At 45.8% G+C, this 24,118-nt stretch overlaps 1 protein-coding gene across 7 annotated transcripts in view; it reads left to right on the plus strand.

Annotated features, from left to right (window-relative positions):
• LOC146209484 (uncharacterized) overlaps positions 1-24,118 on the plus strand; it is a 200,202-nt gene that overhangs the window by 15,473 nt on the left and 160,611 nt on the right. For 6 of the 7 annotated variants that reach the window (XM_084600610.1, XM_084600598.1, XM_084600614.1 and 3 more), the window contains 4 exons: positions 5,761-5,901; positions 6,974-7,108; positions 10,755-10,825; positions 22,143-22,259. In XM_084600610.1, coding sequence (XP_084456736.1) covers positions 5,761-5,901; positions 6,974-7,108; positions 10,755-10,825; positions 22,143-22,259 — 464 coding nt within the window. The remainder of the gene's footprint in view (positions 1-5,760; positions 5,902-6,973; positions 7,109-10,754; positions 10,826-22,142; positions 22,260-24,118) is intronic. The other variant, XM_084600606.1, reaches the window with a different exon arrangement.

A 24,118-nucleotide genomic window follows, 5' to 3' on the forward strand; every position in this document is an offset into this window, starting at 1 on the left:
CGCCGCGTTCAATGATGGCGTTGCTCGTTCAACTAGACGCCCCGATTATGCTGATTCCCAGTTTAAGTCTATGATAAATGAATCGCTACCCACCAACGACCAGCGAATATTGGTGGAGGTTCTTATGAAACATGCGACGTGTTCGACTTTGCTCGAGATCAGCCACCACCGATTCCGCCTTCCCGCACCCATCACATGATCGACACTGGATCTGCACACCCGATTAGACAGACACCATACCGTGTGTCACCTTCAGAACGTAAGATAATTGACGAACAGGTCCGTGATATGATGCAAAGAGGAATCATTCAGGAATCATCTAGCCCATAGGCCGCCCCTGTTATTCTCGTGAAAAAGAAAGATGGCACCTGGCGATTTTGCGTCGACTATCGCCGCTTCAATACTGTCACCAAGAAGGATGTTTACCCGCTCCCACGTGTTGATGACGCCATTGACTGCCTCCATTCAGCTTCCTACTTTTCATCTGTTGCTTTACGGTCCGGATACTGGCAGATACCGATGCATCCGAAAGACAAGGAGAAGACGGCATTCGTGACTCCCGATGGGTTATATGAATTTAACGTGATGCCTTTCGGCCTATGCAACGCTCCGGCTACCTTTGAAAGATTTATGGACACTCTTTTGCGTGGTCTGAAGTGGCAAATTTGCATGTGTTACCTAGATGACGTAGTGATTTTTGGGAGGACCTTCGCCGAGCACAACAGCCGTTTAGCTGTGGTCCTTAACTGCATGGAGAAAGCGGGTCTCGTGCTGAACTCTAAGAAGTGCCGCTTCGGTGAACGCCAGATTGTTGTGCTTGGGCATTTGGTTGACAAAGACGGTGTTAGGCCTGACCCACAGAAGATTGAAGCTGTCAGCTGCGTCAAAGAGCCCAAGTCTGTGAAAGAACTCAGGAGCTTCCTGGGACTTTGCTCTTACTTTCGACGCTTCATCCCTAAGTTTGCTGACGTAGCCTACCCCCTCACATGCCTCTTGCAGAAAGATATTCCTTTCAAGTGGACTCCTGAATGTGATTCTGCGTTTCGCCAGCTCAAGTTTCTTCTTACCTCGCGGCCCATACTGCGTCATTTCAGCCCGACAGCTCCCACTGAACTCCACACTGACGCAAGTGGCATCGGCGTGGGTACTGTGCTCATACAACGGCATGACGGAAACCAACACGTTGTCGCTTACGCAAGTCGCACCCTTAGCAAGTCTGAACGCAACTATACCGTGACGGAGCAAGAGTGCCTTGCCGTCGTTTTTGGCGTAGAGCGGTTTCGCTCGTACCTTTATGGACGTTCCTTTACAGTCATCACCGATCATCATTCGCTTTGCTGGCTGGTGAATCTAAGCGACCCCTGCGGTCGGTTGGCCCGCTGGGCATTACGCCTTCAGGAGTTCAACTTTACAGTGTCGTACAAAAGTGGCCGCCAACACGCTGACGCTGACTGCCTCTCGCAACTACCCTCTGCGATGACAACTTTGACGACTATCTTGCCGCCGTTTCCGTACAATTTCCGGATCTTGCCACTTTCCAGCGAGAACAACGAAAAGATCAAGACTTGGTAGCACTTTTTAAAAAAGCTCGTGATCCGGCATCTGCGAACCCTTTCTGCATTCGCGATGGTTTGCTGTATCGAAAACATTACTCATCTGGCGGTGCACGCTTTCTGCTAGTCGTTCCGGCTAGCCTCTATTCCTCTGTTCTACACTCTATGCACGATGACGTTACAGCTGGGTACTTGGGGTTTGCCAGGACTTTTACGCGCATTAAGGAACGTTTCTACTGGCCAAATATGCGTCGAACGACTCAGCGTTACGTGAACTCCTGCGTGCAGTGCCAGCGGTTCAAGCTCCCCACGACTTCTCCGCCGGGCCACTTACATCCGGTGACACCACCGACCATACCATATGAGCAAGTGGGTGTTGACCTCATAGGCCCGTTTCCCCGCTCGTCCAAAGGCAATCGCTGGGTCATCGTGTGCGTTGATCATCTCACGCGTTACTGTGAAACTGCCGCCATCCCTTCCGCCACCGCCGCTGACGTCTCGTTCTTTCTTCTTCACGCTGTCGTCCTCCGTCATGGACCTCCTCGTGTAATTATCAGTGACCGAGGCCGGCAGTTTACGGCAGATGTTGTGGAACAGCTTCTGCGCTATTGTACTTGCCAGTTGCGTCACTCTACGCCGTACCATCACCAGACAAATGGCCTCGTCGAACGTGCAAACCGGACACTGACAAACATGCTTGCGATGTATGTTGACTCGCTGCACAAGAACTGGGATGACGTGCTTCCCTTCATTACTTACGCCTATAACACCTCAAAGCATGAGACAACTTCTTATAGTCCATTTTTCCTCCTCTACGCCCGTCCGCCTCGACGTACTCTTAACACCATTTTGCCGTTCTCTCTCGACACTGAGCCGTCTGTTTCGAGCACTCTCTGCCGCGCTGAAGAGGCTCGTCGGGTCGCCCGATTACGCACTCTGGCCTCGCAGGACCGCTCTAAGCAGCGCTACGATCGTGGGCATCAGGATGTCTCCTACCTTCCCGGCGACTTTGTGTGGCTCTGGACACCTCTCCGCAAGCGTGGTTTGTCCCAGAAGCTGTTGTCGCACTACACAGGCCCATTTATTGTGCTCAAACGCATCAACGAGTTGAATTACGTCGTGTCTCGCCAATGTTCCCACGGTCGCCCTCTCGGAAAACACAGGTAGTTCATGTCGCAAGAATGAAGTGCTGCCACTCTCGCTCGGGACTGACAGCCCAGGGGCTTCGTCTGCCAAGGGGGAAATGTCAGGCATGCGCACAGAAGAGGAGAAGGAAGTGCAAAAAGAGGCTCTCCGGAATAGAGAAAGAAGAAGAAGAAGCTCACCATCTGTTACTTAGCACATCAGGCTAAGGTGCAGAATCGCTCTGTAAATAAACCCTAACAATATGGTCCATAATTACAGCGCAAATTACGGTACAAAGATGAAGGAGGGACACCACACAGCACTCTGTGATGGCCTTCCTTCATCTTCGTCCCTTCATTTGCGCTGTAGTTATGAATCATCGTAAACATCAACTCTTTTGTGAAACCCTATATATGATACTTTACCTTTTTCCCGGCGGCTGCATTACTGAAGGCCTTGATTAAAGCCTCCTCTCTCTCTCTCTCTCTCTATCTCTCATCCAAGGCAGGCTTCTTATCCCCCAATTTCCAAAACATTTGTTCCGGATCTACCTGTAACAGTCCCGCCTTTAATTACATTGTTTGTAGTTCCAGAGTATAAGGAGAGCAAGAAGGTGGCTAAGCAGTGTGAAAACGCACTCAACAAGTGTTGAGGGGGAGCCTCGGATCGCAAGCCGAGGTAACATTTCCACAAAAGAATGAAAACAAGTCCTATTCAAACGTTCGCTTAGCTTGCGAACTAACGCTCCCCCTCAACATTTGTCCAGTGCTGGGTCATATTTTCTGAAGTTGTATTTTCAGTCTCGAGTGCTTACTAATGGTACTGGTAGCCTTTCGCTGCTAACTGCTGCTCATACAATGGACGTTCAGTGTGCCTTCTGCATCTTAATGTATCTAGAATAGAGCCAATGTCGTTTACAGACTACTGCACGCAAAATCTAGCAACCTCTTTTCTTGATATTACAAGCGCAGAACATATGACAACCGATAACTACTTAGTAATTCATTTTCAACCTCATTATACTTTCCTTTAACATGTTAAAACCCCTTTAGTATCAGTGTAATCTGAAGTACGCATTTGAACACTTAAAAATACCCGCTTCTGTGTCTAGATGGCCCAAAATTTAGGAATGCTTCCACCATACGTCACTTTAAGCATGCGGTATAATCAACGCTTAATTTCTCAAAAACCATGTTGATCACTACATATTTTCTGATTATTCATACATCGCACGCACCACAGAGTAAATACAACGGGTCAAGCAAGACCAATTCTTACGTCGAAGCCAGTTTGCTCCGCATAACCTTATTTCCGTAGTGTCTCATTATCCCATCCTCCATAAGTACTATATTTTGACACTCCTTGCAATCTGTGAGTGCCATGACGACATTAAGATAGATAAATAAGGATGAGGATGGAAGGCAGGTATGTTAACCAGAAAGTCCTCCGGCTGGCCAACCAACACTGGGGAAAAGGAATAAGGTGATTAAAGAAGGAAAGAGAAAGGGGACGAGGAGCAGCCAGAGTTTGTCACACAAGCAGGTGGCTGTTAGAAAATTAAACAGTGCCCTGTACATGTTTTCCTTAAAGGCGGTCCGCTGCCGTGGCCACGGACCAAGGTTCTTATCCGCCGTTAAAGGGCGAGGAACGAAGCAGTCCAGCGCACAGCACATGTTATGTCTTTCACTCACAAATACAGGGCATTCACATAAGAGATGCTCCAATCCTGAAAGCGTGCTTGTTGGTGAACGCAACATCGAGCCATAAACGGCACAGTAATATTGTGTCTCGACAAGCAATCTGATGGGGAAGGCGGAGGCGCAGTTCAAAATCCACTGACCCGAGGCGGTGGTTGCAAAACTCCCTCCTGTTCCATGCTGAAATTGTGATCTCCAGGGCCAAAGAGCGAGGCGCATATGCTGTATCAACCCTCAATATGGGGATTTTAACTGTGAGCGTCGTCGTTGTGGAGGGAAAGGACAGCCTCGTCCGCCTGGTGGTTCCCGTTGCCACGGGTCACATAAAAAATTGGTTGGAGAGATCCGCCAGCTGTACCACGATGCAGTATTAAAATGTCACAGTGTTATTTTTTAGTGGCTGCCAGGATGACAATAGGAAAATTACACACAAATAGGCACCTCCTCCATTTACTCAAGTTCATTTAATCCTGGCGCATGAATAAACTAGAATAAGCTGCCTAGGCACTCCTACGGTAGTTAACCTGCCATCCTATGAAAAGCAGTGTCCCAAAATTTGTGTGAACTATCTCTATATCAGGTAAAATGTATTGAATGTTTGTGGTTTACTTTAAAGAAGTTGTAATGTATGCGCGAGGCATTATTACATGCATTTTCAGTGATACTGCTCAATTTGTATTTGTGTTTTTTGTATTCACCGCCGTTTATATGTATTACCTTCGCATGTGCACTCTTAAGTTATTGCAAATAAAATAAAATCCGTCTTCCTCTCGAATCGTTCAGCACAAAAGAAGGCACACTTGTGATAGTGTCAAGCCACGACGATGGCTCTTGTCCCACGATTGAATTAAACAAGTGCTCCGTGAACCTTTCTATTAAAGCGAAAGCCTTTAATGTCTTATTGTTGTCGACAGACGGTTGTGAGCCAGCCCAAAACTTATGATACAAAGAGTAGGACTTGCGAAATCAGGCTGTAAAAGCAATTTGTTGCAGTAAACTGAGAGTGTAATGACGAATTAAATGTAGTTACCGCAGAAATTTTTAATTGCTTGGCACCTATATAGTGCTGCCTACCCCATCAGTATGATGCACTGGCGGAATCAATGAACCCTTGCCGGTATGGCAGGAGCCCTTATTTCCAACCTCTAAATAACCCCATTTCCACTGCATATTAGTATTTCCTTTAAACCTTGAAATCTCATTAATTTAAGGAACAATCAAACAAATGTTGGAGGGGGGTTTGTTCTATTTTCATTCCGCTGCACCGTGTATTTGAAAGCATGCCAATAAGCTAATACAGATTGTGGAGCAGACATTTGGCGCTTAATTCATCTTACCTTGTTCATCACCTCGCGTAGTTACATGCAATAATTCATTTTGGACAGATCATCTTGCTTTTAGTGTTCATTGGTCTGCTGCGCCGCTGTCTTCCGCCGTCGGGCCTATGCTGCGCGCTATACGGGGTTCTCACTGTGGCTGCCTTCGTGGACATGGTACGCTTCCTAGAGAGGATCACCAATGCGGAGGTAAGCATCGATCTTGAGTACAGTTTTTTGCCTACGCTCCTTAAATTTCGTGAAGCAGTGCTGGTACCCAGTATCTTTTTACATCTTCGTATATATGTTTAGTGTCGCAATTAGGGGCTTGCTATTTGTTTATAACCCATCGTAGGGGTCACATGCAATTCATAAAACGGTCGGTTTAGAGTTCATAATGAAAAGAGACCGTCATGCCCTTTTATTTCTATTGACGATACCAGTAGGACTGTAGCGGTATTCCCGCTCTTGTGTAACGAAGTAACCAAGTCAGAAAAAAGCTCACAATTGTTTATAATTAAGGATGACATCAACATTCAGTTACCATTTCGAAATCATTGAGCGGAAAAAGGTATCAATAGATGATTGCGAGGTCTCCACATTATGTCATATTAATTTCACCGAGTAAGGCATCGCTTCAAGAAGCAGTGATGTGAGACAACTTTTATGTACTAAATTGTAACTAGATGTAGTCATTTGTGCATCAAAACAGGTTATGTGCTTGTCCTCAGCGGGGCCATAAACAATAAATGTGTCCGATAGAAACAATAAAATATCACCTAACAGACCACATTTAATGTCTAGCAGCACATTCCCTTTCCCCCAACCAAACATGAACGCAGTCAAACTTCCATTCTTGCTTCTTTTTGCAATGTAATAACTGACCGAGCCTTAACCGAAGTTTTGTTCTAGTAAGCACTGATTGAATCTTGAAATTCAGGACTCTGCCTTAATATTACCCGTCCAAAAAATTCTGGTCTAAAAAGCAAGCCACAAATTGTGGTAAGTTGAGAAAGCAGTGCCTGGTGATCTGATGGCCGCTGCTCGATCTCCAGGGTTATCGAGTTATTGGCGTGGTACCCTAGAGCACCACAAAGTTCAGTAGAACAGCACAGTTGTGCCTTTAATGTCACAAAAATGACGAGGTCAGAGTTAAATGCTCTCAGGAGACTCTAGATCAGAAGAAGATTGATTTTTTTTTAATTACGTTTAGGCCGAGATGACACTGTTTACTGCAGAATCAAAACAAAAAAACGTTTTCTTTTTTTTTGCTTTCCTGCAGGATATAAATATACATGACGTAGAGCTTCAAACGCCAGTGATTGTTGTAAGCGTACTGCTTTCATTTTCTACCATTGGAAACTTTGTCATCTCAGGGCTCCAGGACACCGTATTTTCCCAGTCTGTAAAGGACAAGGTAAGTTTGACAAATAGCTGAGCGTTACTCTCTACAATCAGGAATAAACGCGTGAATGCTAAAGCGCCGAGAAGGGTAGCATTGCAGATAATCACTTTCAAAAGAGTGTACTCGTGAGCATGAGGTTATCCAAATACAGAAATTATGATCAATCTCAAATCACTCACTCCATGGAGGGAAGGTAGGAAATCGAGGTATGCTCTCTGAATTTCCCGCTTTGAAATACTTATATTGTAGTCCTACATACCTGGCCATTTTGCTTAGATTACCAAGAAAATTAGGCTTTTCTCCTTCGGATGCGAGGGGGGGGCTTCAATCCACTGAAACATTCTCAGTACCTCTCTGGTTGAGGAAGCGCATGCCATGTTTAACAAACATAAAAAGCTACTAAAACATCGTTAAGGATAGCATGAAATTGAAATTAAGGGCTCACTTGAGTTCAGCCTTGAATTGTGCGACTCAAGAATTTAATGACTCCCCGCTGCAAGCAATCTTTGTGTTCGCGGCCTTATGCATCGTAATTTGCGTAATCAAGAGTTAGGTCATTCATTTTTCTAATATCTCACGCATACTCATTAGCAAGTAATGGCATCCTACCCCATTATTTGAAAGACCACATCACATAGGTATAAAGCCCCGCTTTTAGTAAGGCTGATGAAAGCGCCTCCATGCCCTAGTTAGTTTTGTGCCTTAAATGGGATCCATGTGTCCTGGAGGGTTCGATTCCAATATCACCATCATATCTCATACCAAAATAACCACGCCATGTGGTCTTGCGTTTTCCCGCAATCTGCCCACAGAGAAGTGCCCAGCTATATCATCTTCTAGATGTATGCTGCAGAGATTTCAGTCACAGATATGAAGAGGTCCAGATTCAAATGATATGATGTATGTCAATATTCTTCGCCCCTACCGCGTTGGTGCAGTGGTAAGACACCCTACTTCTGTGCCGGAGCACCCGGGTTCGATCTCGATCGTCGCCGGCTGCCTTTCAATGGAGGCGAAACGTAGAGGTGTCTGTGTATTGTGTGATATCAGCGCAAGTTTTTGCTGTTGCGACTGTAGGAAGAAGAAAAAGTAAATGCACGGGCATGCTACTGGCTCTGTAGCTGTGCCACCTCCACTGCTTCGTGCGGATAGAAGAGAAAATAGAGAGGAAAGAAAAAGAAGAGGAGATAAAGACGCGCGTATCAACAGCCGTCGTCCATCACCGAAGCGGTGGCGGGTGCAATGATGGCCTACAACAGATCAATATTCAGTGGCAGGCTAGCCCCGACCGGAATTAAGCGGCGATGCCCTACCAGCCTCAGCCCCGTAGAGCCAGGAGCAGCCACCCTTCCCCTCCATGTCAGCGCACGTTAAAGTTCCCCAGGTGGTTGAAATTACTCTGTGTCACACTCCACTACGGCTCCTCTTTCTCTTTTTGCACACTCTCACCTTCCTCCCTTTCCTTAGGGTGCATGTCATGTGTCCACAGAAACAAATGTGACAGATACAGCGCCTTAAGATTCCTGTGAACCAATTATTGTTATAATATTAATCTTCAATAGTGAGTATAAATGTTTCTAGTGCGGTAACAACATAAAGTTGTGACAAGACAGCATAACAGGGGCTAACCAGGCGCTAATCGCCTTTCCATATTTGACAAAGAGCGCATGACCTTCACCGTCGGCATCACCCATAATTTCCTACTAACAAATGACAAACCCTTGTGTTAAATGTGTGGTGATGAGGTCACAGTTAATAGCATTTTAATTTCATGCCCACGACTCCAAGAACATAGAATATATATTTTACTGCATTTTAGAATGAACGCATTTCATTTCATTCTGCATTGTTTTTGAATAACAAGCATTTGTTGATTTTTCTCTGATGATTACGGTTCTCAAGAAAGCCAAGGTTTTAGTCAAATATAAGTAACACAATATCTAGTCAAATAATATAACAGAACACCTAACCTTGTGTTTGGCGCGTGATAGCCACAGCAGCGTATGCGCCATAGGACTTCATACAACTCATTTTTTTTTTCGTCAGAAATGTGGGGATTGTGGTTTTATAGCGCTTTCTTCAAAGTATACTCCCCAAGTGTTTTATCTTGGAAGTGCTCAGTGCGTCCAGAAGGCCTGGCACGCATTTGTGTTTACACGCTGACTGTTGCCTACAAATTTAATTCATATTCAAGCATTATGTTAGAATTTTCTGCTCCTTTAAAATTGCGCTGTCACCAGAAACAAATTTCGAGTTGTAAATTTGACGTAGCATGATGTGGCTTTTGGGGTTACACTACGCACAGCGGTCTGGGAAGGCAATATCCCATGTGAACTGCACATAGGCGTTACTTGTACGCGACACGTGTCCACAATCCGTGGCACAGAGTAGGTAACAGTTTATTAACCATAACGTAAGGCAAAGCAGACACAATGTGGAAGAATGTTGTATCCGATAAAATAGAGTTCGGGTGGCTCACTATAGGTCGACGTGATTGTCGGATGGGCTGGGAAGGTCAGGGTCGTACATCGAGGGTCTCCGGGTGCAGGCGAGGCAAGAGAGCGCTCCCCATCACGAGCAACCCGGATTTTATCTCTCGTGGTATGGTATCCCGAGAAGTTATCGTTTGCTTCTCAGAGCCCAACTACGAGAAGCAATTAGTTCCTCTCCCCGTTTGGAATGCACCCTTCCCAAAGTTACGAGCGCGATGCCGTGGCGTCGCAGCATTGTATGGGGAGCGACGGAAACAATAAGTGCTTTCTCCCTCACCCTTTTCTGGTGAGCGCGCGCCGTCTCGTCACTCGGCCGCGCTCGTAGCTGGTTAGGAAGGAGAGTGGGATATACGGTGTATCCCCCCAGGCTTAAAGCGATTATATATTTTTGCTGGAGCGTACACCTATCAGCTGCACTTTTCGCACATTCCAAGTCCAAGCTGTAAACTATTTTTTATATTATATGAACAAATGTTCTGCGTGAAAATAAGGATATAGTTTTCGTGGTTCTGTGCACATAATATCAATACTACCAGACTCTGCTTTGTCGTACGCGCCGACTGCAACCTGCTTTGTGCTATATCGCGGCGGTACATTGCATCTTACGAGGTATCATAACTCCAAAAGGGGATAATATTACATTCATCAAAACAGTCTGACAACACCCTACACAGATTTCGGATGGATTAGCGACCGACCAGAAGTAACGCTTCCTCGTTCACCCGGAATCTTTCTTCAGAATAGGCGCCATGCGCTTTCTTGAATTGTGACGGGGAGGGGCAGAACGTTTTTTTTGTCGCCGCCAGGAATAATAGGCTCTGCATAAAAAGGAAGAGGCGAGTTAGACTTCGAGTTGTGTTTCTAATCCACTGTTTTTGTTTCGATGCGTGCTTTCATTGTCACGTGATGTGGTGTCTTAGAATTTAATAATATTCGTTGCCTCCTCTACGAGAGCTCTCTTCCAGGAACACTGTTTCGTGAACACGTTCTTGGTGGTTTGCGGAACACTACAAAAGAATAGCACTGAACGAAATTATGAGTCAAATATATTTGCTCAAGTTATAACATCAGGGCAGCATGTTGATAGTGAGAGCAATAAATCTTTAAGCAAAAGAAGATACATCACGCGAAATGTCACATTAGGATCTAACGGGAATATTTTTCAGGTGCCACCCCGTATAAAGAACGAGGATGATATGTCACCGTTTGGAAAGATTATTGCCGCCGTCTTGTTTCCGTGAGTTTCTGTTTTTGAATTTAGCAATATTGTGTGTTTTCGACAATAAATAGCCAATAGTAGCGCTTATGGTCATGGATAGCTTTTGCCAGACTTCGAGGTACTAAGGTGTTTCTTTACCACCGATAATACATGGTATGTTCCCCATAGTTGATACCCGACCCCATCTCTTGAAAGTGAGACGAATGCTTGTTTCATTCGTAAGTGCTACACAAATGCTGCATAGCATCTACTATAGACGGCTTAGAAGGAAACTTCTATAGTTTTTTTTTAATTTTCATATATTGGGTGCACACATTTTTTAAAATTTACCAGCTTTAATCCGGTGAAGTAGTTTCTAAAAAAAGGAAGATTCGACGTTTTGGGGCTGAGGAAATTTCACTCGGAAAAACTCGGGGAAGGCCAACCGTCGCGGAAGCAACGTGAGAACGACCGGAAGAGCTCAGAAAGAACCTTCATGGGTCTCAGACATTGTGCTCGTACGTTGAGGGGGTAGACATTGAAACTTGTTAATGTCTCCACGTGAGCATTTTTATATCCTGACCTATCAGCTGCCGTAATTCAGCGCACTGTGTTGACAACGATCTTGAGCTAAGACGCAACATTCAGCACATGTACTTTATTTTGAAACTAGAACGTTAACCCACCTGTGTACCACTGCCGGGAGAGTAATGCATGCCGCTAAAGCCAGATGTGCTGCCAACTATTTAACAGAATTGTCATCTTCAGAAACTCTGCCTGTACAGACTGTGACCGAGGTCACTAGCAGTGCAACCAGCTGCTTAATTAACGACTCTTACTTGAAATAAAATCATAGGTATCACACCCCTAATCCCTAACGCTTGAGTGATTTAACAATGGTTCATGTTCATGTTCACAGTCAATTTTCTTCTTGTACAACAGAAGTCACTCACTTCCTTATTTTTAGTCATCTAGAACCACGAAAAGACGTTTTCGTTCAGGGACAACCTAAAGAGATGTGATGAAAGGACCAAGTGTTCCCTAGCCTTCAGCGCAATTATGTGTTTTTCGAGCAAAATAGGCCAAATGCCTTAAAATCTAACGCTGCAAAAGAGGACTATTTACGCTAACACATCATAGGTAGCAAACTCTCGCTAGTTTCATCTTCCCCTGCTTAAGCATACCTGGTTTCTGGAAGGAAAGAGATGTTCAAAACGGAATCACTCCTGGCGCACGCATAGGTAGTGGTCGAGTTATCTAAGGTGCCGATAATTCAGTGCTGCTTTTGTTGGGAAAGAAACACTACGCTAGTCATCGAGCCATTTCGCGTGGCACAGCGTGGGCGAAGCTGCGCGTGCGCAAGGAGTCACGTGACGTCAGAGGCAGCAGCTGGTGTGTCGGAGCCCGCGTCGCCGCGCTCTCCGCCGGAGCCGGAGAAGTGACGTCATAACCATAGCCGCCGCCAACTGCGCATTACTCTCCCCGTTGGTTGAGCGAACAAGAGGTGTGTGTGGTGTATATAGTATAGCTAATAGCGCGCGGCCAGAATCGACCAAATATAGAGAATGAGAGCCCGGCTGCTGCTTTGCGCGTAGCCTAAGCTATCCTAAGCGTAGCCATGCAGCTGTTGTTTTCGCAACTCAACTAAGTTTAACCGGAGCTCAACCACTGCAAATTTTATTTCTCCGGCGGTGGTTCTAATCATTTTGGAGGGCGAAGTTTTAGTTTTCCTTTGCTAGCTGTCTTTGCCAGGACAAGATGCAACGCCTCAGTAGCTTGTAGCTTGTCGCTATGCAAGAAATTGGCATTGTTGTATGAAATGGAAGGCATGACTTTCAGTGCAAACTCATTACCCCTGTAGGTTTTGTATACGCCCGCGTAACATACTGAATATCACGTGCTCGAGTTTCTGAGCTGTTTGCTACTCGCAGGGCATTACTTGTTCTATTTATATGCCTTCTTTGAATAGGTTTCATGAAAATATTTGTCTGAACGCCAAGAGACACATTTCTCCAAGGTACCTCTATTTTTCTCACTCTGTTCGTGCTGCAGCATACGCCAGCAATGCAGGTGGGCCAAAACTGTTCTGGTTCAGTTTTAGGCGAAGCATATTAACGTCACGTGATGACGTCACACCGGCTGCAGATGGGGCCTCATATCGCGCCGTCGGTCGCCTCCCGGCGGTGGCCACCATTGACCTTGAAGTGTGTTGTAGTTGTTGTTGAAAACTTTTATTGTCCAACAGAGAAGGACCACACCGCCTGGGCCGCTCTGTCTCACCCCCTGTAAGGGGGAGGGGACTTAGCGGCCCAGCCGCACGGGATGGTCGCATTAGATGCTGGCCGGTTTGGTTTCGCCGGCGGCCTCTGCTGCCAGTTGGACGGCGGTGAGTTGGAGCTCAGGGTCCGAGCTTCGCAATAAGGTTTCCCAGGCTTCCCTACTGCTAATGTTTTGCGTCCTGCCTATGGAGTAAGCGCACTCCCAAATTATATAGTCGAGGGTCCATCTCGCCCCACACTTTTTACATTTATCGTCCTCGCAGTCCGATCGGATATGTTTATTTAGTACTGGGTTTGGGTATACTCCAGTCTGCAGGCGTCTCCACGCCATTGCCTGACCTCTATTTAACGCCGTGTTTGGTGGGGGGAAACGCCTCCGGCATTGCCTGTAGTGTTCTGTAATGTCTTGATACAAGATTAATCGCCCTTCTCTATTATGTTCTGCCTGAGCCGAGCCATCCTGTACAGCTCGGAGGTAGAGATCTCGAGCTGCACTGTGGGCCGCCTCGTTACCGCTGACAGATTCGTGCGCCGGGGTCCAGATGATGTTGATCGTCCTATCAATCACTCATTGTGTTAAAAGATTGGTGGTGAGGCGGTTTACCCTCCCCCTACTGAAATTTTGGATTGCAGTTTTACTGTCGCTAATAATATATCTAGCTTTGGTGCCAACGCAAGCGATCGCTACCGCAGCTTCCTCCGCTATCTCGGTTTCTTTCCCTAGTATGGTAGCCACCGTGATGAGGGTGCCTCCCCCATCTACCGCCGCTATGGTCATGTATCGACTGTGTCTGTTTCCTGCCGCATCTACGTAGGCAACTTCATTTGCGGGTTTGCTTCGATATATTGTTTCTATCGCTTCCGCCCTTTTCTGTCGCCTTTCCCTATTAAACTCAGGGTGCATGTTTTTGGGTAGGGGAGGGATTCGTAGGTGCGCCCTGATTTTCCTGTCAATGTCAACCCTTTCCCTTTGCCCCCTGTCTGTGGCTATTCCAAGGTTACTTAGCGTAGCTCTGCCCACTCGCGTCGTGCTGAGTCTTTCAAGTTGCGAGGTTTTAACCGCTTCCGTGATTTCTGAAATCGTATTGTGCAGTCCTAGGGCCAGTAGCTGCTCCGTCGATGTACATGTTGGGAGGCCTAGGGCCTTTTTAAGGCATTTTCTGATGAGCGCGTCTATCTTTCTCCTCTCATCTGCCTTTAGGTTCAGATATGGCGTGGCTTAGCCCACTCTGCTAATGATAAAGGCTTGTACTAATCTCAGGAGGTTTTTTTCCTTGAGGCCGCCTCCGTTACGTGAGACCCTCCTGCTGAGGTTTAATGTCTGGGTCGAGTGGTTTTCTAGCTTTTTAATGCTGATCGTGTTCCTTCCGTGTGTTTGTAAGTGGAGTCCCAATATTCGTATTGTCTCTACTTTTGGTATCTCCTTTCCTTCCACGTACACCTGTGGTTCAGAGGGAGGTTTGTTCCTGAGTGCCTTGTCATTATACACGAAGATTTCTGATTTTTCAGGTGAACATTTAAGTCCTCTCTCCGCCGCGTACTTAGAGATGACATCTGCTGCCGCCTGCAGCGTTTCATTGATCTCTGCGTCGCTCCCTCTGTTGATCCAGAGATTGATGTCGTCCGCGTACAGGCTGTAATTTAAGTTGTAATTCCCAATTTTCCGCAATTCCTTCGGGAGCCCTCTCATGGCCATGTTGAAAAGGGTGGGTGACAGTACCGATTCCTGAGGTGTCCATCTGTTACCTAGCCTGATCACCCCAGATTGTATTTCCTGGAAAGTTGTAACCGCCGTGCGGTCCGTTAAGAAATTTCTGACATAGCGATAAGTTTTTAACCCTATTCCTGCCTGCTGGAGCCCTTCCAAGATGGCTTCGTGCTTGACGTTGTCGCAGGCCCTTTTTAGGTCCAGTCCCATAATGACTTTCGCATCTTTGGTTCTGGAATTAATTATGTCTTGCTGCAGCCGCAGCATAACGTCCTGTGTGCTCAGATGGGGCCTGAAGCCATACATCTCGTCTGGCGATTTCTCTTTTTCCTCCATATAATTTGAAATTCTGGTCTGAATTATGTGTTCCATTAACTTTCCTACACTTGACGTGAGCGATATAGGCCGGAGATTTTCCAGTTTCGGTTGCTTCCCGGGTTTTGGGATCAGGATCACGGTAGCCTCTTTCCACAGCGGTGGGATCTCCCCTTTTTCCCAGCATGTCTGCATGTAGCTGGTAAGGGCCTCTATCAAGTTGTCATCTAAATTCCTGAGCATCTTATTCGTGACTCCATCTGGCCCTGGAGCTGACTTGGTTTTGAGTTTCGCTATCTCCGCCCTTACTTCAGCTCTCGTGATGGGCGCATCTAACTTCTCATTTGGAATTCCCTGGTAGTCGGGTATCTCTCTAATTTCGGTGTCCCCTATGTATGTCTCGACGAGTTTCTTCATGAATATGTCATCGTCCTGCTCTTCGCATGCGTGTCTAACCTTAGCCATTTTGACTCGTGCTTGTGTTTTGGACGTTTCAGGGTCTATTAAATGTCTTAGGATATTCCACGTCTGCGGGAGGTTCATATTCATTTCCATGTCGCCACATTTGTTAGTCCAATTTTGTTCACATAGTTTAAAGGCGTAATCTTCTATTTCGTTAATATGACGCGCGAGTCTTCTTCTCAGATTTTTGTTGTTTCTACCTTGCCTTTTAAGTCGACGTTCCATGCCCTGTTTGGCCTCCCACATGTGTAGGAGTCGGGCATCCGCTATTTCCGGAGCTTTTTCCCCTTCTAGCGTCTTAGTTGTTTTCCTGGTGTCTTTCTTTACGGCTTCGCACCAGTCCTCTATATTTCCTATCTCTGTTAGATCTCTGCTCCCCCTAATCTCTCTAAATCGGTCCCAGTCTGTGATTTTCGTCCGGAAGCACTTTTTTCCTTTGACTTTACTCCTGATTTCAACCGTGGTTTCCACTATTGAGTGGTCGCTCCCCAGGTTGAGTTCCGTATTTAGCCATTTCGTTGTTTCTACGTTTTTAATCAGGGTCAGGTCCGGTGAGGCATCGGCGGTAACGCTGTTCCCCGCCCGCGTGGGGTGTAATGGCTCAGTCAGCAATGTTATCCCCAGGTTATGCGTGTCCTCCCACAACTGTCTCCCCTTTGCATCTTCCTTAGTGTACCCCCACTCCGGATGATGGGCGTTAAAGTCCCCCACTATAATTAGCGGCTGGTTCCCTGCTATCTTAAGTGCCTTGTTCATTATCGCCCTGAAGCGGACCTTCCGTTGTCTCGGTGGGCTGTAGATATTGAGTAGGAAAGTGTTTGATTCCTCCTTTTTTCCTGTTACAATTTCTACAAAGACGTTTTTTATGACGTTGTCTTCTAATTCGTGTTGGATTGTTGCTATGTTTCTCTGCACCAGTGTTGTAACTCTCGATTTGTCCCCTTTCCCACTGTGGAAGGCGCGATACCCTTGCAATTTGGCCGGGCCGCCGGTCTCCTGCAACCTGTGATCTCACCTTGAAGTGAGATCACATGATGTGACGTCATGTGATGACGTCACACCGGCTGCAAATGGGGCCTCATATCGCGCCGTCGGACGTCGCCCGGCGGAGGCCTCCACGCTTCGGTTCGCGCCGTCGCGCGCGACGCGGCGGCGGTGCCACCATCGCTTCATCACGTGATATGTGACGTCACGCCAGGGATGAAGCGGCGCGTGCCCGCCGTCGCGTCAGTCTCTGTGCCCGCAACCGCGCCAGCGTCTTTGCGCCGGGCGTGTATGCGGTCAAGATGCCTACGACGATTAACCTAAAACCACGTCTCCGTTACATAGCCCCATCCACACTGAGGGAGCTGCTTAATATGCTTCGCATCCACTGGGCTTAACCTTGATAAGCCTCCAATTTTTTCTTTTATTATTGAATAAGAATATATGCAAATTTATTTGTGACTTTCTATCTGCGCGCCGTATTGCACACAATTTTCATGAAGCATTGTAATTCAAAAATTCCTCAGGATGATCACAAATGAAATATGAAAAGCCAGCCGATTTTCACTGGGAGCCTAGGATAGCTGTCGCAGCAGCGTCAGAGCCCTCGGCAGAAACTCGATCGTCGTTGATTTGGGCGTGTACGCGTTTCCATACAGCTCGCAGCATGAGATAGGAAAACGCGCGGTGAAGCTGCTAAACGTGTGCTATTTTTTCATCCCTTTCTACAAACACTACAATAAGAAATGAAAATATTTTTGCATTCTAAGCTGTAGATAAAATTGATTCCAGATATTAAAATATTGAAAATTGTGTATTTGCCAACAGAAAGGTTTCTAAGAAATTCTATGAATATCTGATTTGTTTTTTTATTTTGAACTGTTTTTAAACGAAATATATTCAAGAGAAATACAAAAATGGACACATGAACCAGAAGAGCACAGGGACTGGAATGTACTCGCGGCTGGCTTTGTTCAAAAAAGCCTCCAAATATTTACAGCTTCATGATTGTCAAATCATTGCCGAGCAGAAACAAGGTTGGCGGCATGTGCGCTGATGATTCGACAGGCGCGTGAAGCTATAATTATTTGCGTGTCTTTTCTGAATAAAATCAGTCACAAGTATGTGTCCGACTCTGTGCTCTTCTTGTTCGTTTCTTTATTTCTGCATTTACCTACTTAAGTAGGTACGACCGACTCGCCCAACAACGTGCACTCTTAAATTTTACGCTCAAGCATAGGCGTTACAGTCATGAGCCGCCGCGTTTGGCGTACGAAAGAACGTGCTTATAGATGAAGTTCCGCTATAAACCCACTCTGTTATTCTAAGAAAAAGCAGCGCATCTGCACAAACACGAGGGAGGAAGAGATGAGACAAAGCGCTCTGTCTCGTCTCTTCCTCCCTCGTGTTTGTGCAGGTGCGCTGCTTTTTCCTAGAATGTAGTAACAACTCGCCCATCAGTCTACACGTTTGCACTCTGCTATGAGTACGGTCGACCAAAACGAAATGTGCGACTTCTCATGACAAATTTGCGGCACTGGAAATAATATGTCCTTAACTACCCATAACGTTAAGGGCAATGAGCTGCCTCTTACGTATCTTATCAACAGGGTATAATATGTGAATAACGCGCAACGAATTTACCAATACTCTCACTGCAGTAGCGTTGAATATAGCCAAGGTTCTGTATAACCAGGCAGTCGAAATAATTCAATTATCAGAACTGCTAATGTGTGTGGTTGTGTGTGGAAAAACGTACTTGCGCATGGGTTACAAATATACGCAAAGATAAGAAGACGTTTGTGGCTTGGAACAATTTAATTACGTCTTGGCCTGGCGACCGGCCTTCGTCAAAAAAGCGTGAATGCTTACTTATACATGGGTTGGCGATATCAACATGACATAAAAATTGACAAAGACAGAAATATGTTGTTTCAAAAAGGCACGTGGCGATGCAGCAACATGAAACTGCAAAACCGCAAACTAAATCTAATTACATATCGGGATTCCAGGTCAGGGGCATTCAAAAAATAATCAGTGAAGGTAAAATCCATGTGGTTAAATGTAAACGTAGCACTATGCGATACAGAGTACATGGTGGTTATATAAAAGTAAAAACGCATTTGCGAGAATTATGCATTGTTGAGAAATAATTATGAGATTACTGGGAAATAAACAATAGAAATGAAAATGTACGTAGAAAAATCCCATGTTTGAACGTTTACCGGGTGTAACAATAGGACGCCAGTCAAGGTCTCCTTGATAATTGCGAGGTTAACGAACGAGAGGAATGACGACTGGCAGGTTACTTTTCCAACGCTTTCATTATTGGCTGACGAGGCAGCTTTAAATTTATGAATTCGGAACCATTCCCTGACTTCTCGGTCATGGTGTGATATAAATTCTGATTCCAAAACTGTAGCCTTTAGTTTATAAAAGGTCTGACCATGATTGCTTACATGCTTGGATAATGGCAACTTGGGAAGGCTTCTGCTATGAGATTTGTGATAATTAAAACGCAACCAAAATGATGTCACAGTTTGCCCAATATACTGAATCCGACAAACAGAATAGTAAAGCAGTTAGACTATATTCTGCGTCGCATGTGTAATTGCCTTTTATCTTTACCTTGTAATTATGAGCGGTGCTGATGGCTTCTTGTGACATGGTCATTTGGGAACAAACCTTACACAGCCTTACACCTTACACCTTACCTTACACCTTACACCTTACAACCTTACACCTTACAAGGCGAACAGCCGCTAAAAACTGGAGTGGTTATTTGGGAGGAAATTAAGAGGTCATGTAAGTCAGAGGAGAAATTAAGAGGTCACGTAAGGTCACGCTCTCGGTGGTATTTGCAAAGAACCACTGAAACCAGTTGTGACACAACCGTTTGTTGCACCGTGTTCCGCGGGGTGTCGAGCGGTCTCGCATTGCATATAGCAAATATGCGCTAGTTCAACTAGAGCTTACCTCGTGACAGGAATTCAAACTGTACTCTTTGGTTGCGCACGCGAGCATGTATCCACGCTCTTTCAAGGGCCGCAACGTCTGAAACGGCAGTGAATTAAAGTGGATTGACGGAATCAAATACGGGTGCAGGCAAACATGAAAGATAGCGGAGGCTTCGCATCATCTGCCTCTTGGCTTGAAGGCACGGTCGTGTAAAACGAAGCTTTTCAGCGAAGAGTGCGGTAATACGCTCCTCCATTCAATTTAAGAGTGGACGACCATGTACTACGTCCAGCTGCATGTCTTTCCAAACTTTTGTATGATAGTTGTGATGCAACCGCTGGTCGTACAGTGTTCCGGTTGATGGCATTCGATTTGTGGTTGTGTATAGATACATGTGGTAGCCAAGTTCTAGGCTGGCATGCAAAAGTGATTCAAACCAACGACTTATGTACATCCGATTGCATACCTTTAAACCGAGATTTCGGTTATTATGGTTCCCAGATGACCCGCGCAGGGTGAAAGTCTACATGAAATACCCTAACGCGCTCAAGAGATTCAACAACTGAAGTGAGATGAACGCCGACTATAGCAACGAGCGACCACAGTTAATACAGCGCTTCGCGTAATTCAGCGCCGACGCCGCATCTCTTTGGCAGACGCAGCAGTCTCCGCTGATTTTGCTGTCGGAATATGGTACTACAATAGTTCATGGTTAAAAGCAGCCAAAAATAACAAAAAAGATTCGGGCTGAGCAGCGCGCACCCATCGCTACCACGCGGTTGCTCGCGTTCTGGCTAGCAAACAACTGCTCTTAGCGCCAACTACCGTTGCTACAGCTTCGTCTTCATTCTGTCTCACTGTTATTGATCGTCGTCGTCTTCAACGTACAGCGACGCAAGGCATATATATAAGAAACGCACCCACGGCAGTTGCACAACTGGTGGGTATCGCTCGTGTTGCAGCTACAACCATGGCTACATCTAATCTCACCATCAGAAATTCAATTATTTTGTGGTAACTGAAAACTCTGATATGACCTCATGTTTTTGTGTCTGCAGTAAGCAAACAGCCGAACCTCCTCCACTTTTTTGAGATCTGACTAAACCATTGTACTTGTAGCTTTCAAAGTGTGGCGGGAGCTTGTTCAATGAAGGTCAGGATTCAGTGAACAACAACCGCCTCCCCCGTCACCACGATGCACTTCCACGCAAGGCTCGCACAAACGGCCGTTTGCTCCACCGCATGCAGCCAGTCTTTGAGGGAAAGCGACATTCCGCGGCGCCGCAAGTGCCATCGGAGGGACGCGGACTCGGAAATGCGGCTACCCAGTAGTTTCCAAACGCGTTTCTCTCTTTACACTTTCACTCCCACCTTTCTTCCGTCCCTTAAGGCACGGTTCAGGCGACCAGAGAAACAAGTGTTTTCAGCTGCCTCTAATTAATGCCACCCTGGAGGACTTCAATGAACCACGAACTTAATCATTGTCATAATCCACCGTATTTGACTCATGCACTCCTATTGATAAGATATAATGCTACTTTTGAATATATGTATTTATGGCACTTGCAAAAACCAGAGCTCTAAACGTCCTTACAGTAAACTAGAATTACTCAAATTTATAGAAGCGATGAAATGTTTTGCAATTGTGGGGATAACGCGTCATGACTACAGCGGCAGCCTCCATCTCCACCGTAGCTGGCGCAGCGCGTCTGTGAGCGAGCGGGAAAAGGGGGTGAAGGAGGTGGAGAAATCGGTCTGAGGGAGAGCGCGCGACATGACGAAGCATGTAAGCGAGTGCAGGCAAACATGAAATATAGCGATAGTGATGCTTCGCATCATCTGCCTCTTGGCTTGAAGGCGCGGCCGTGTAAAACGCAGCTTTTCAACGAAGAGTGCGGTAATACGCTCCTCCATTCAATTTAAGAGTGGACGACATTGCACTACGTCCAGCTGCGTGTCTTTCCAGACACTTGTATGATAGTAGTGATGGAACCGCTGGTCCTACAATGTTCTGGGTGATGGTATTCGATTTCTGGTTGCGTATAAGATAGGTGTGGTAGCCAAGTTCTTGGCTGACATGCAGAAGAGATTCAAACCAATTACATATGTACCTCCGAGTGCATACCTTCAAACCGAGATCTCGGTGATTATGGGTTCTAGACGACCCGCGCAGGGTGAACGCCTACATAAAATACCCTAACGCGCTGAAGAGATTCAATACGAGTAGAAAGAACTTGGATGTCCGTCAAAAGCCTTTCTCGAAATCACTCAGCCCACTAGTCTATGAGGCTTTCGGTTGCATACACGTATAAAGTTGAATGTTTCTACCAAATATTTTGTTTCCTATTTTACACTGTCTGCGTATCTTCTGAGCTTTCAGTCAGGCACCTGTTTCTGATTCGAGAGAAAATGCTCTCAAGAAGCGTTCCCTGTTAGTTTGAGAGGTCACCACTGACAGATGTTGACTTCGAGTGGGCCAAATATTACTACATACCATTGAAAACTAAATCAACACTTTATGTAATCAACCAAGATTCTCATTGAGATTTACTGAGTGTCCAAGAATTATACACAAGTAGAATCAGCAAAGTTTATTGAATTCTGCTTCTATAGTAACCGGTTCTCTTTCGGCTCATACCCATAAACGTAGGCTTTTCCGCGAGATTTTGCGGGGGAACAAAGACACGGACTCTGCTCTGCCACTGCTCAGCAGAGGCATGAAATGCAAGGTCCTGGTGACCTACTTGGACGCCTGTCTCACACGTGGGTAAGCGTATCACCTGCTGGAAGCATGCTTCCTGAAAATTTATGTGACGGGATTCAGCTAGTCGCGCCGTGCCTGATAACACCGATGAAGAAGGGAAAATGTTTGGGCGTGTTGGTTCATCGTCAATACAGCGAAGCGCTCAAAATCAGAAAGGACGAGGAGGGAACAGGACAATAGCGCTGAAGCCCTGATGCATACTTGCTTTCATCCCGGTGGCTTTGAGGCGCTCTGTATTGAACCATATGTTCATTTCGGCTACATAATTCTCATAACTTATTATTTATTACAAGGCCACCTTTGGTTCTGGTATATATTGTTACGAGGTAGTTCAGCTTGTAGCAGAGGGCGGACACCGAAGACAAGGCTTTCAAACAGACGTTCTCTGTAGGCACGAGTCGACGCTGTTGAACGTCGTCTTCTCTCAAAACTCACGAGGGTCTTCTTCTTATTTCCTCATGCGTATGCACCGCCTAATATGACAATATAATGATGAAGCGTTTGCTTGCCTGAAGATCGAGTACATATCAAACAGAAGTCGCGACGCCAGCTGTAATTGCGCAAGAAATTGGAAAGAGATAGTTTTTATTAGCATTAATACTACATAAAGCTTGAGTGACGTGGCGCAGTTTCCGAGATATATATATTTACTCTGTTCATTGTTGAGAAATCCAAGCCGCTTTGTTAAAAAGAGCCCTACTTCAACATTCATTCCGTGTAGACCCTGTTTAGGGTATGTAGTTTATAACCACTTTGTTTTCTTAAAATTGCATAGATGTCCTTCTTTGCTCGGTAAGATATGGCGCAGAACAAGCCCACTTTGAGAAACGGTGGTTTGCGTGAAATTTTTGAACATAAAAGGTACAGCCGAATCCGCAGAAGCCATGAAATCAGGAAGAACATTTGCGACAAAAATCCAACCCACCCTTCGAAACCAGCTTCCAGGCACTGTACTCCTGTGCCATTCAAGCTCATTCGTATAGCTTGGCTAGAAAGGGACTTTCTAAATATCTCGATTCTGCTAGTTTGTGCATTAGTCTTATCGTATGGCCAGCGCAGTAAGCTAGGTCAAATAATTATAAACAATAGAAGCTCAAAATACACAATGCAAATCCAGGACTAATCTTGATGAGCTAATTCGTGACTTAAACATACCTGTATTGCGTTGCGATAAGACGTAGCCCGGATTAGGCTGCGTCACTCGTGCCACTCGACACAACGCGTGCCCCGTTATTGTTTTCCTTCGCCAGTCGGGCTGACCGAGCTTATAAAACAGAGCACGGAGTAAACGCTGATGCATTTCCCCTTTCCTGATTTTGGCCTGTTATTACGTCGCCAACAGAGGGACAAAACCATAGCTTAACTGAGCCCTCATGTTTCATTTACAGATGAAGGATTAGCCCTCGAAGAGTAATCGGCTAGCGTAACCACTCTAGTTCATTCGTTGTTATTTGTGAGCCGCAAATCCATATGGCAACAGGCCTGAATTTAAAATGCAAGCTTTCTGTACAATACAAAATGTTGCAAGTGGTTGTTTCCATTAAATCGATTATAGGATAAATGTATGGGCATTTTTCTCCTTAGTTGTTTTTACTCGGTGTAATTGCAGGTTTTGATACACGACAGGCGCCGCACTTTCAGTTGTGCCTGTGGCGACATCTCGGAGCCGCCACGTCAAATTGCGGAGGTCTGACCAAGGCCTCCGTTGTCAGCTTCGGTTCAACAACCGTCTTGATCGCGAAAACGACGTGTTTAAACTTGTGGCACTTTCGTGGAGCAGCCTGAAAAAAAGGGGGCTTAATCCTAGCCAAATCTGTTTATTTAAGAGCGAAGAGAGGATGACCAATTGTCTAAAAAGGTAA

The sequence above is a fragment of the Amblyomma maculatum genome, chromosome 1 (genome assembly GCF_055883805.1).
Source record: "Amblyomma maculatum isolate TAMU_Amacu chromosome 1, ASM5588380v1, whole genome shotgun sequence".
NCBI classification, from domain to species: Eukaryota; Metazoa; Arthropoda; class Arachnida; order Ixodida; family Ixodidae; genus Amblyomma; species Amblyomma maculatum.